Consider the following 13,427-nt stretch of genomic DNA (forward strand, 5'->3'; position numbering starts at 1 on the left):
GATACTCTTGTTACTCCAATACTGAAAAAGAAAATTTATTTCTCTTTTCATTTGATTCTTCCAACATATGGAAAGAGTGTTCTGTTCCAATACTGAAAAAGAAAGTTTATTCCTTTCCTTTATTCCCATCCAAACTTATCAAAAACCCGAAACATTTGGTTTTGGTAGGTTTTGATAGATGTAAATGCTTTCCTTTTTTTCCTCACCTCTCACTATAAAACACTTGCATCTTTAATCTTTAATCGGATGAGTCCTATTTTCATTTAAATGAAGAATTAGAGTATAGAAGAGATCAAAAGATATCATGGCATCAAATGTTCTCATGACTCTTCTTCTGATATTGTTATTTTTAATTTTTGTTGGAGGAGCACCAATTGATGCTGAGGTGAAGCAATTTCCTGGATTCGATGGTGAATTTCCTTCTAAACACTATGCCGGGTAAGACGCAAAAAGTAATCAGTTTTGCCTTATCATCTATCATTACCCCTCAAAAAATGCTTGTTCTTTTGTTGGATTCCATTATTCATTTGTTTCTATTCGATTCACATTCGTTTGTTTTTTATATGATATATTGAGTAGGTACATAGGTTTAGGGGATGAAGAACACAAGAGACATATGTATTATTATTTTGCAACTTCAGAAAGAAATCCTACAGAAGATCCAATAACACTATGGCTAACAGGTGGCCCTGGTTGTTCTGGACTTGATGCACTTGCACATCTTGTTGGTAAGACATCTTTAGTTTATTTGCATTCATTTTGTTATATTATATCACATTCCATATATAATAACTTTCGATACCAATCATTTCATTCGCGTTTATGAATTCTTGGATTACTCTCTATATGTTGGTTTCTTCACTCACTTGAATGTTAACTTGTTTCAGGTCTTTTTGAGGTAGTGCCTGATACATTTCACTACACAAAGCAACCGAAGACTAGGCTAAGTCCCTACTCATGGACTAAGGTACCAATATGTTTTTTCTTGTGACTTTTGTTAAAAAAAAAAAAATCATGTTCTCAACTAGACAAGGTCTATTTCTTTATACTATAAAATTGGTACTATTTGATTTAGTTTTGCACTATTTGATTTTTGTTTTTTCAACTCCTCGATTTGGGGTGGGCGAAGTGATATTAAAGTCTGACAATCCTTCCTATCTTACTGTCAATTACTCCCTTTTAGAACATCACAAACATATAATATCATATAATCCATAGCTTTGTTGCCACTAAAAATCATATAATCCCAACCAATTGTCATGTTTCATTCAAGTTTCCATTGCAAAACACAATGAATTTGTTGGGATTTCATAATTCTATCACTGAGTTGTTGGCTTCTGGCACATTTGGAAGCATAGAAACCATAGGAATCACAGAATATCAATTAATACTGCTAAATGTTTTGCAGGTTTCTAACATTCTTTCCGTGGATTCTCCAGTAGGAACTGGATACTCATATGCTGAAAACGCTGATGACTATATTACCAACGATGATAAAACAGTATCTGATTTGTATGATTTTCTAATAAAGGTTTGGCCAAAAAAATAATCTAATTATCATTTCATCCCAAATACTTTCTATATACTAACACATTCTATATATGCAGTGGTATTCTGAGTACCCTGAGTTCCTTCCCAATCCTCTTTTTTTGGCAGCTTGCTCGTATACTGGAGTCATTGTGCCACCATTAGCCCAAGAAATTGCAAAAGGTATATCTGAAGAAAATGATCCAGCCAAATAGGACCTTTGCTCTTCCAGTGCTTTGAGTGATTAATCATGTTGCTTGCTGTTTAATCTCATTCCTTTGTCTTTAACAAAGGTGTATTTATCTAATTTCAGGAATAGAATCCGGTAAAGAACCAAGGATAAACTTAAAGGTTGTTACTAACATTACTTTTTATACTGTAATTCTTTGATTCCTAACTTTTTTGCATTCTTATGATACTAAAACATAAGCCACTCTTTTTCCTCTCACAAATCTCATAGGGCTACACAATAGGCAATGGAGCATACGATGTCGACTCCGAAAGAAGTGTTGTGGTGCCATTTGCAAACAGAATAGGGCTAATCTCAGATGAACACTACCAGGTGCCTTTATTGTTTGTTGCAATTTATGGTACTTTTGCTAATGCAGTTCCAATCGACTCATTCTCAATTCTTGTCAGGACTTGGCTAGTTCTTGCCAAGGCAAATATGTTGACAACGACGATCCTGAATGCTTGAAGAACATGGAAATTTTTCAGTCGGTGAGTCAAGTTTTGGTCCTTGTTTGTTGTTCTATAAGGCATGTTGCACTGTTACATGTAACACAATATGCACTACTCTTTTGCTGCAGCACATTGAAAGTATCAACCCTTTCCATGTCCTTTGCTTGCGGTGCCATTTCGACATGGCAGTGAACATGGACTCCTATGAACATGACTCTCTCAAGATGTACCAGGTCATTCATGGTGCAAGTCCCTTTAATGAAGAGTGCCATGTAAGCAATTTACAGAGAATAACAAATGTTTGCAGTAGCTTTCTAGGAAAACTCTTTGGTAGCACTGACAGATTGTTCTTGACAGGGTTATGAACTAACCTCAGAAAGATTGTTTGAATCTGAAAATTCAAGACGAATCGTAAACGCTGCTCCTGTAAGTGCAGTGTTCTTATACTGGTAGAACAATGACCTACTTTGTTACGATCATCTCGAAAAAATAATTTTGACTCATGCTCTGCAGAGGGAAGTGACTGGGCAATGGATTAGATGCACGAAACGGATAAACTACGAGAGAACAGTGTTGAGTACCATGGAGTATCATTTGAACCTAACAAAGAAAGGATACAAAGGGTTCATCTACAAGTAATCACATCATAAACTTGAATCACTTGAGACGAATAATTTTGATGATTTAAAGAGGTTGCTCTTTGTTTTTATCCTTTTCAGTGGGGATCATGACTTGGTGTTTCCATATACTGGACAACTCCAATGGCTGAAATCATTCAACTATTCTGTCATCAACAAATGGCATCCCTGGACGGTTGATGGCAGCATTGCTGGGTAAGCCAGTCAGTTTTCTTTAATAAACCAAAATAAGCTTCAGCAGCTTTTTCATCTTGTTCTCATTTTGTTCTTAGAACAGGTATGCTGTAGAATTTGAAAACAACCTTTGCTTCGCCACATTCAGGGTGACAATCTTGATCTCTTTGAGATTTTTCCATGAACATGCAAATTAAAATAAATAAGAAAAATAAATAATGTTTTAATCCTTGTCATGAATAGGGTGGCGGCCACACTGTGACTGAGAACATGCCCCATGAGGCACTGGTGGCTATTGAGAGGTGGCTTGGTGGTGCTTCTTGCCTTTGATGTTTTTGGCCTTAATCTTTACATTAAAGTTGTGAAGCTATTTCAAAGTATTTTGGTCATGCTTTAATTGTTGTGTGAGATTGATAAAAATACTCATAATAGTTGAAGACAAGTTCGATCATAATTAATTTATCTGAACTTCTTATTAAATCCAACCCAATAGTTCTGTTTCTCTATTGAAAATTTAAATTTTTTTATATATCTTAGTAATTACTCTTTTTATCTAGCTAATATTTATATATTTGTTTTGCATTTTGTTTTGCAAGGGACTATCATTAACCCATCTCTCTAAAATCCAATAGCTAAGCTGTATTAATGAGGATAAAAAATCATTTCGAAATAGGATAAAATCACTTCTTTTTTATTGATAAGGCTCCCAACTCACAATTATTTTCTTGTTCTACACAGTCCCCTATAATTCTATAATAGTATTAGATATACTATAATTTCCCTTGTGTCCACATTCCAATGTTACATCCAACCTATAATTGATGAAGAATAGAATAAAGATTATATTGTAAGCTAGTTTTAATTAGGCACGTTAATGGGTTAGATTTTATATTTTTCGTACGATTATATTCATCTTCATTTTTATCAGAATTTTAACTTTCATTCTTTTATCCATCGGAGATCAAATATATATTTTCATACACATCAAATTAAACATATAGTATACTCTTAATTTAAAATATTAGATTATCCCTCGGATTCGGAAATTCACATTCCTAATTTTAATAAAGAATTTTAGGAAGATAAAAGAAATGTCAAATGTTCATAGTTTTTTTTCTAGATTTAATTGAATAAAATTTATCAAAAAAAATAATGTCCTAACATAGACCAAACATAAACTTTTGAAACTCTTACCAAAAGATTTTTATTTTCAAGTTTGCAACAACGCTAAAGTATACTAGGCTAAGAATTTTTAAATTCTTAGATCTTTCATAACTTTATTAACGGACCATCTTTTAGTTCACCTTGTAAGAAACTCTCGTTCTATCTTGGTAAAGTCGAGAAAAAAAAATCTTGATCTGTACTAGTCAAGTATAGTTTTCTAATTTATCTCTTTCACATATGATTGTGAAACTGACTGTGTAGAATCACTGTGTTGATGATTTTTACCTTTTACTATTATTATTAGAAACCCAGTCCCATCAAGCCAATTTAATGTTTAAGTTAATTACCATCTCAACTCAACTATATCAAAGTCATGAGCTCTATGTGTACTCTCCGCTAAATCTCTATGCATTTGATACACATTATTCCATTTGAGACCATCATTGCATAAATAATTTACACATTATTATTTTCGTTTTACCATTTTATTATATTTTAGTGAGAATATAATTAAATATTAAAAATGTCATATATAATTTTTAATTAATTATTTAATAAATAATAAATAAATTTTTTTGCTATATGATTATTTTAAATAATCATAAATAATTACATGAATTTATAATTTTTTTTTTAATATAATATTTTGGAATCATGACAAATTGTGATGAACCAATTGACGATTTTAAACCTTGAATTCAAGTTAAGGATTGAGAAATCGTCGTCTCCATGGGTACTGAGGTTAGGGTATTTTCGTCCAAGGGACTTTAAAAGAAAAATAAGGAATTCCTTCGCTAAATTGCACAAAGTTCATCCATTAGGGTTTATGGTGAGTTGTCGTCTAAATCGATGACCAATGGATAACAGCTCATCTTCCTAACTCGTCTTGCGGTTATTTCCATCGTCTTTATTGGTGGTCAATAATTTGCACCTCGAAGACGATGGATGCTAGACCCCATACACCTCGGAAGAAGCGGAAGGGGCAAAGGCCCCAAACCAGCAAGAGCTCGGAGTTGCCAACCCTAAGGGTGCGTTTGGTTCGGGGTTATTCTTGATAACCTTGGTTATCCATCCAAGGTTATCAACAAAAACCTTGTTTGGTTTAGGTATTCGATGATTCCCGAGTAATGTTTTATGCCCGACACGTCAGCAAAAGGGTCATGCAGCCCGGAATCGGAAAACCTCAGAAAACTAAGGTTATTCTTGATTCCGGGGTTAACGAATTTTTTTTTACCAAAAATACTCTCCGATAAGAAAAAACATGAAAAAAAAAGAGAAAAAAATGTAAAAAAATATTTTAAAATGTATAAAAAATAAAAAAAATGTTTAAAAAATTTTAAAATTTTAAAATTTATTTTTTTAAAAAAATAAATCATTTTAAAAATAAAAATTTTAAAATTTTTAAAAAATTTAAAATTTAAATTTTTTTTTAAATTTAAAATTTAAAATTTTTAAAAATTTTAAAAAATTAAATTTTTTTAAAAAAAATTCAAAAAATAAAAATATTTCAAAAAATTTTAAAATAAAAAAAATAAATAAATAAAAATTAAAATTAAAAAAATTAAAAAATAAAAAAACACATAAAAAAGTAAAAAAAAATATACAGGAAAAATAAAAGTAAAAAACATAAAAATAAATAAATAATAATAATATTATTATTATTATTATGTATAGTTGGTTTTGTAACTAAGGGTAATACGGTAAAATATTAAACTAGGGTATTCATTAAAACCTTCAAACAAACAAGTTTTTGTTGCATTACCGAACCAAACAACATTTGGTTATGTTTTATTCCCCATAACCTTGGTTATGTGATTACCTGATAATCACATAACCAAGATTATACATGATAACTTGAACCAAACATACCCTAAAGGCGCAGCGTGACAAGTCGCCGCCACCCCATCCTAAGAGGAGAAAGGTTGAACCTTCATCCAACTCCAAGTCGCAACCTGGTTTCCTTGAGAAGGTAATTAGGCGCATCACTCTCTGTAGTTCGGATCCTCTGTCCCGAACTGCCTCTGTCCCCATGTCCCACTGCCGATCGGACGGTCCAGATTACATCTCAAGGCATCATGACATCTTTAAGATGTGTACAATATTCTTGTGATATACAATGCATCCTTGAGATGCAATCTGGACCATCCGATCGGCAGTGGGACATGGGGACAGAGGCAGTTCGGGACAGAGGATCCGAACTACACTCTCTGGCACCGAGGAATTTTGTGTAGGGTTTCAAAAAATTGCACCTTTGTTCCTTGATCCCTTTTCTTCCTTTCGTGGTCTGTGTTTTCTTTTCACAAGATTCTTTTTTTGGCCATCTTTTTTTCTTAACCTTCGGACTCTTTGCCTTCTCGTTTCTATATTTCAAGTCGTTACATTTTTTTTTTCCTCACAGCCACAATGTTCTAACTGATCTGTAGATGAGAATGAGGTTATCAGGAGGCCATTTCAGAATGTTAAATGAGAAATTATACACTTGCAATGGTACCGAGGCATTCAACTTATTCAAGGATGATCCGCAACTATTTAATGTGGTAAGTCTACTTTTTCATTTGTATGTCTTGTTTTTTTTCTCCCCAACACAGTCTGATTAGACTTGCTGAGGCTGCTTATAAACTGCTGCAGTTTCTATGCCCTTTATCATAACCAGTTATGTTGAGGAAATTTGTCTAGATGTTTTGAAATAGAAAGTTAACTAATGAGCAGAGTATGGAAGAAGCCTTAGTATAAACCTAGTTGATTTGAGAGCATGATTTACCTCCTTTATCTTTATTTTCCTTCCATATCAAATTTACCCTTTTATATTACATCAGCAAGCAAAAAATTCTTTTCAGGACTAGATTATGACGTGAAGTATCACATATTCTGTTGTGACTTATGTTTCACTTGTTAGTATCATGCAGGATACCAAGAGCAAATGTTGCATTGGCCACAACAACCAGTTAACACGATCATTAAATGGCTAAAGAGTCATAGTTCTTCTTTGACAGTTGCTGATTTTGGTTGTGGTGAGGATACTTTGAAATTCACTTTGGGCTGAATATTATTTCTATATTCAAGTGACAACATTAACCTTATTTGCATTAATCATTTAAATCATACTCTAGGGAATGCAACACTAGCAAGAAATGTGAAGAATAAGGTCTTCTCCATTGACCTTGTTTCCAATGACCCATCAGTAATTGCCTGTGATATGGCTCACGTATGCACTACCTCTTTTCTTTGTAATGATTTCATTATTGATTATTTTCCTTAACATGATATTGCATTTTACTTATTTTTCTTTGTTTCTGTCTATGTTTATAAAGATCTAAACTTTGATTTCTTTCTAGCTATTCTTCTTGTGATATGTCCTTTAAACACCAGATCCATTGTTCTTGATAAGTTCTAATTAACTATATTCATATATTACTGGTTTCTGTTACATAATGTTAAAATGACTTGTCTTGATGTTTAATTACTTCCTAGTACTCCAAATTCAAATGAAAGTAGCGGCAATCGGTATTTCAAAATCAAATCACTAGTTTCTTTTGTTTCTACCCAAAATGAGTCCCAGGTCAGATCTAGTTCAGCCTTTATTTAAAAAAAAACAAAAGAATAGGAATTTTGGTAAAAAAAAAATTCTATCATGAACTGTTTAAACCTGCCCGCCTATACATGAGGATCAGTTGCCAGCTCCCACCCAGATTGCTATTTCTAATTATTTTTGTTTATATTTTCATTTGTATCAGTTAATGGTGTGAACCTCTTCCTTGGTGAAGTAAGCACTGACTAATAAGGGATTGAAAATGTTGGCTGAATTCAGACAAAAGATTCATGGTTCTGTTACGGTGATTTGAGATTTATGCTTCTGTTATTGTGACTTAGGCTATGTTTACTTGGAGAGAGGGAGATTGAAGAGAAAGGAGAGGCGAAAAGGAGGGAGAGGAGGAGAAATAAGGGATAAAACCTTGATTATTCGGATGAGGAATAGGGAAGAGGTAATGAAATTTTCAATCTATACTATTGTCTCCAACTTTCCATTGATGCCAAACTCTTAAGATGGTGGCAGTCTGCAGTGGGGGTCAATGACTCAATATGTTCATATGTTCGTGGACAAATGTCACGAGGGCGATCTTCCATGTACATGGTGACAATTCGTTAGAAAATATCCACAACCATCATAATAATGAATAACATGACCTAAGTAGATATCACACAGTCAGAATATGTATTTTATGCCTTTTTCAAATAACAAAGCAAATTTACAAAGGATACACAAGATCATTTATGTTGCTTTGTTTATTCTGCATTGATAGTTGTACAGTTGATCATTTAATTAATTCCTCTGAAGTTTACATGTAAAATGCTGACTGTAACTGCCACCCCTCTTAATGTTAGACAGATGAGTTGCAATGCATTCTACTATATTTTTTTCTTTTAATGTATAAGATCATCATCAAACTTCTGTGAGTACTAGCCAGATATGCAGTTGCACCCTTTGGTCCCCGCTCCCAATATCAGTGTTGACACCCGGACTTCTAGATATTCTTGATCCCATGCATCACTTTTAACACAATTATGACCCATAGTAGATATTCATACCTGATATTAACATGGCTAACAAGTAACTGTGGGCATTTTTATGGGCAGACACCGTTGGAGTCAATCTCCATAGATGTAGCAGTTTTCTGTTTGTCTTTGATGGGAACCAACTACCATAACTATTTGCTGGAAGCTAAACGAGTTCTAAAGCCCAGGTTAGCCATGCAATTTTGTTCTTAATTCAGCCTTCATGTTCTTTTCTAAATGAATTTTAATAGATTAGCTACCCATACCATGGTGCAGTGGCTGGCTTCTAATAGCTGAAGTGCGGAGTAGGTTTGATCCTAAGAGCTAATCCTGATGAGTTTTGCGAAGCCATTGAACAACTTGGTTTGTCTTTGCTTGCAAAGGTTAGTTCATTCAGCCATCTAAAGCTCTCTATTTGCAGCGAGCACAATCTAACTAGACAAACTGAATGGTTATCCTAGCCAATGCTCTCATGAGTGGGAGAAACCCGCCTTCCACTATGTTGCTAATGATAAATTAATTGGTTTCCAGGATTTTTCTAATAAGATGTTTGTTATGTTCTACTTCAAGAAAACGGTAAGATTTCATCGCACAGTTGCTTTAGTTCCAAGAATTTACATATTTCATAATAGGTTTGACTGAAGTTGCCAATATTGTTTTACAGGAAAGAAGTACCAAAGTCAAAAGCATTGAATGGCCTGAATTAAAACCTTGCATATATAAGAAGCGATGAATTTGGTGACTATAAGGGCCACAAACATTGGATGGATACAAGCTTTATCGTAGTGAGATGATGGCCATGTATGGGATTGCTGATCATCTTCAATGTCTAAGGATAGTAGGGTGTTCTGAAATGAAAAATATAATAGTCAATAGTAGGCATCTCTACGCTGGCTATGTAGCTCATTTGTCAGCAATTCTGAGGAAGTTTTTCCTTTGTTCTTGTTTTCTCACTGCATTTGGAGCTATATGCTTATAGGCAAGTTAATGGTATTTATGAAAGATGATCATTTATTTTCTTGTTATTGAATTCATTATGATGACTTGTCTTCTAGTTTCTTTTGCCTATAGCGACTTGTTTTTCCTTTTTTTATGATTAAACGATGGCTCTGTAATAGTCAAATGGATCTATATCGAAACCAGGTAACGCAATCATGAATTATTTTGGCAAACTTGCAAATCATGAAGTGCATCAACTTATGAGTTATGAATCATAAAGTCCAGATAAAAAACTAAAAATATGTTTTAAAAAATAATATATGTTTGGAATAGTTGTGACATCCAAAAATATGTAAAATAATAGAATATTCCCTTAAATAGCATAATAATACAGGCAGGAGCTGAATTTGATCATAACAAAATATGCAGGTTCTCATCTTAAATTCATGATTCTGTACAAATTGTTATTTATTTCATTGCATAGAAATGAAACGTCAATAGAAAATTGTTGCCAAATGCTTTTGACATCTAGAAATGGAAGATGACTTTGCTATTACAATATTTATACGCCACCATCGCTTCCCTCATTGATATTTTAAGTAAGACTTGTTCTCCTCATTCATTGTTAAGGGAGATTAAAAATTCTATTTATTCCGTCATCGGATTTGATATTTGGCTTTCTTCCTCCTTTATGTCTCTATTGCATAATATAAAATTCTTCTTCTTTTTTTACAATGATTTAGATTTAATTTCTAGTATATTAGGTTTAATCAATTTCTTAATGGGTTATATTTACTTTTAGTTGGTTATATTTGACTTTTAATTTATTTTATTTCTAATTTTTAGGATTATATAAAATAAGATCTATATGGTATTGAATAGAATTGATTTTCATTTCTGATTAATATGTATGAATCATATCATTTTATAAGTGAATTATAACTATGATTTCTTCCCTTTCATTTACTTCACTGCTAACCTATTCCTAAAGATATTAAGTGGAACAAATAAGCTAGTGAGCATATTGAAGAAGGAAACGAGTTCCTTTCTTTGTTTAGAAAATTTGTGACAAAGAAATTAAGAAGAAAATTAAGATCGTATACTCGTCAGTTTTTGCGACAACCCCATTTTCTCCACGTATAAAATCTAAGATTTTCATTTATATATATATATATATATATATATATATATATATATATATATATATATATATATATATATATATAAATTACTAGTACAGTAGATCTCAATGTACAATAAGTCTCAACATATAATAAGTATAGACAATAAATTATTCATATGATGATTCTTAAAGAGAACATATCCTTAACTTAATCCTAGATTCTAAATTGTTTAAATAGCATGGATAATATTCCTAAAGATATCAACAAAGTTCATGAAAAAAAGATATCTCGATGTTATTAGAATATCCAACCACATACTAGTAGATTTACATGTAACAATATAGCAAATACAAGTTAGCAAGTATTGATCTCTATTTCTCAATCTTCATTATAACAAATTCGGAAGGAAAAAAAATACATTCATGGTAAATATATATAATGCACTTGATGATTTTGAGATGTATACATCAAATGAGAAGGAACTTTGTAGAGTGTATAACTCACAAAACTTGATGAGGTGACGAGGAAGACCGTCAAGATAGATATTTGAAGCTTAATTACTCTCCTAACCAGCTTATCAGCAGCTGAGATGAATCAGCCAGCGAGGGAAAACCTAGCTTTGTCGCGGAAAGTGAGGGACACATGGGTAAAATTAGCTTTGTTGCAGTATAGGGAAAACCTAGCTTCGTTGTGGCAAGGGAGGGAGGCTCGGCGCCCATGATCGAAATCACGATCAGAGAGGGCAGGGCATGGAAAGGGCTAGAAAACCTAGATTCGCATAAGGGTGTGGCGAGAGAGGGCGGGGGTGTGGTGAGGGATTGTTGTGACGTGGCATCGCAGTGAGGGTTGATGTGTGTGTGCACGCACACACAAAGGTGATATGTTGCGGGACTTAAAAAATGCGCCTGTGCGCGACTGCCCTGTTATCAAGGTTTATGTGGCCTCGCGTAATTTCCTTTTCTCTTCGTAACGTCGCTCGCTAGACTCTCCTCAAAGGTCCACAGCGAAGCTAGGGCAGAAAAAATAATTCTCGGAACTTTGTGATAAGCTGGATATGATTGACATATATGCTCCAGCTTGAGGGGAAGTGTTGAATACTTTCGAAGAGTCCTTTATTTATAGGAATTATGATTGATTTAAATTAGCTTGATTATAGAGATTGTGATTGATTGTAATTAATGATTGATAGATATATCATATAGGATCATCTTTCTGTTGGTGCAATATCCCTTGGATCAAGGTTGACCAGTTTGATTAAGCTTGAGTTGACTAAGCTTGAGTTTTGATGTTTGGGTTTCGATGTTTGAGTTCGATGTTTGACAATATATGGAGATTGCAGGTACAATCGTCCGATTGGGGAGATTGTTGGAGCAATTCTTCCCTGATCAAGGTTTGACTAGGTTGATGTGAAGAAGAGTCAAGTAAGTCAAGGTTGACTAGATACTTGACTGGAAAGCCTTAGTGAGTGAAGCCGGGCATATCGAAAGTTCTGGTGAGTAAAGTCGGGCAGATTGAAAGACCTAGTCAGTGAAGCTAGGTAGTTGTAAAAGACTTAGTGAGTGAAGATAGGCAGTTGAAAAATCCTGGTGAGTGAAGCAAAGTCCTAGTGAGTGAAGCCAGGCAGGTAGAAGTCCCAGTGAGTAAAGCCGATCAGTGGAAAGACCTGGTGAGTAAAGCTAGGCACGTGGAAATCTGAGTGGGTCAAGGTTGACCGGACACCTAGTGTTGGAAAGTCCAAGTAGGTCAAAGGGTTGACCAGATACTTGACATATGAAAATCCAGGTGGGTCAAGGTTGACCGGACACCTGGTGTTGGGAAGTCTAAGTAGGTCAAAGGTTTGCCGGATACTTGGCACAAGGAAATCTAGATGGGTCAAGGATGACCAGACATCTGGTGGAAGGAAGTCCAAGTGGTTCATGAAGGACCAGACACTTGGCACAAGGAGAAAAGTCCAAGTAGGTCAAAGGATTAACCGGACACTTGGTGAAGAAGTCCCAGCAGGTCAAGGTTGACCGGATACTAGACATGAGGAATTCCAACAGGTCACGATTGACCGGATGTTGAAATTGGGAACCTTGAACTTGAGTTAAGCAAGTCCAAGGGAGGCCAATCGATCAACCAATCGATTGGACTGTAGTCTAATCGATCAGTCGATCGATTGGTTGTGTGCGCGATCGAAGGCTGGCCAAATTGATCGACCGATCGATTGGGAAGCAAAATCATGCACACAGAAGCTTACCTAATCGATCAGTCAATCGATTGAGCACCGCTAATTGATCGACCGATCGATTGGGGAGCTGGAAATTGCTTGAAGTCGCAATAGAGGCTGAATCGATTGAGCGATCGATTCGGTCATTTTCCAGCGAGCATAGAGGCGCTCTGAATCGATCAACCATTGATTCAAGCCTCCCTAATCGATTAATCAATCGATTGGGATGTGGCCGTTGCGAAGGAAACGTTGAGTTTAAAGTCGTCTTCCTCGTAGTGATTCCAGCAACTCTTCTCCACTGTTTTCTCACAACTCTCATAGGTTTTCGCCACCAATTCTTGAAGCGTCTTGGAGTCAAGTGTTGTTGCATTTTCTAAGGTCAAGAGGCGTTCCACAAGAAGAACAAACTAGGGTTAG

The 13,427-nt window shown here is 34.5% G+C and overlaps 2 protein-coding genes across 2 annotated transcripts; both read left to right on the forward strand.

Moving 5' to 3' along the window:
- The first annotated feature begins 288 nt into the window (after window positions 1-288).
- Window positions 289-3,404, forward strand: LOC122023263 (serine carboxypeptidase 1-like). Its single transcript, XM_042581328.1, has 14 exons — window positions 289-438; window positions 580-728; window positions 888-967; window positions 1,409-1,531; window positions 1,608-1,710; window positions 1,841-1,878; window positions 1,988-2,089; window positions 2,167-2,247; window positions 2,337-2,480; window positions 2,566-2,634; window positions 2,722-2,843; window positions 2,928-3,041; window positions 3,124-3,169; window positions 3,264-3,404. Exons 1-14 carry the CDS (start codon window positions 305-307, stop codon window positions 3,348-3,350), a joined length of 1,392 nt encoding a protein of 463 aa, XP_042437262.1. The 5' UTR covers window positions 289-304; the 3' UTR covers window positions 3,351-3,404.
- A 1,721-nt stretch (window positions 3,405-5,125) lies between these two features.
- On the forward strand, window positions 5,126-8,197 carry LOC122023264 (ribosomal RNA-processing protein 8-like). Its single transcript, XM_042581330.1, has 6 exons — window positions 5,126-5,212; window positions 6,061-6,153; window positions 6,608-6,721; window positions 7,081-7,195; window positions 7,295-7,389; window positions 8,055-8,197. Exons 1-6 carry the CDS (start codon window positions 5,126-5,128, stop codon window positions 8,082-8,084), a joined length of 534 nt encoding a protein of 177 aa, XP_042437264.1. The 3' UTR covers window positions 8,085-8,197.
- Window positions 8,198-13,427: the final 5,230 nt, after the last annotated feature.

This window comes from Zingiber officinale, chromosome 9B, assembly GCF_018446385.1.
Source record: "Zingiber officinale cultivar Zhangliang chromosome 9B, Zo_v1.1, whole genome shotgun sequence".
Classification (NCBI taxonomy): Eukaryota; Viridiplantae; Streptophyta; class Magnoliopsida; order Zingiberales; family Zingiberaceae; genus Zingiber; species Zingiber officinale.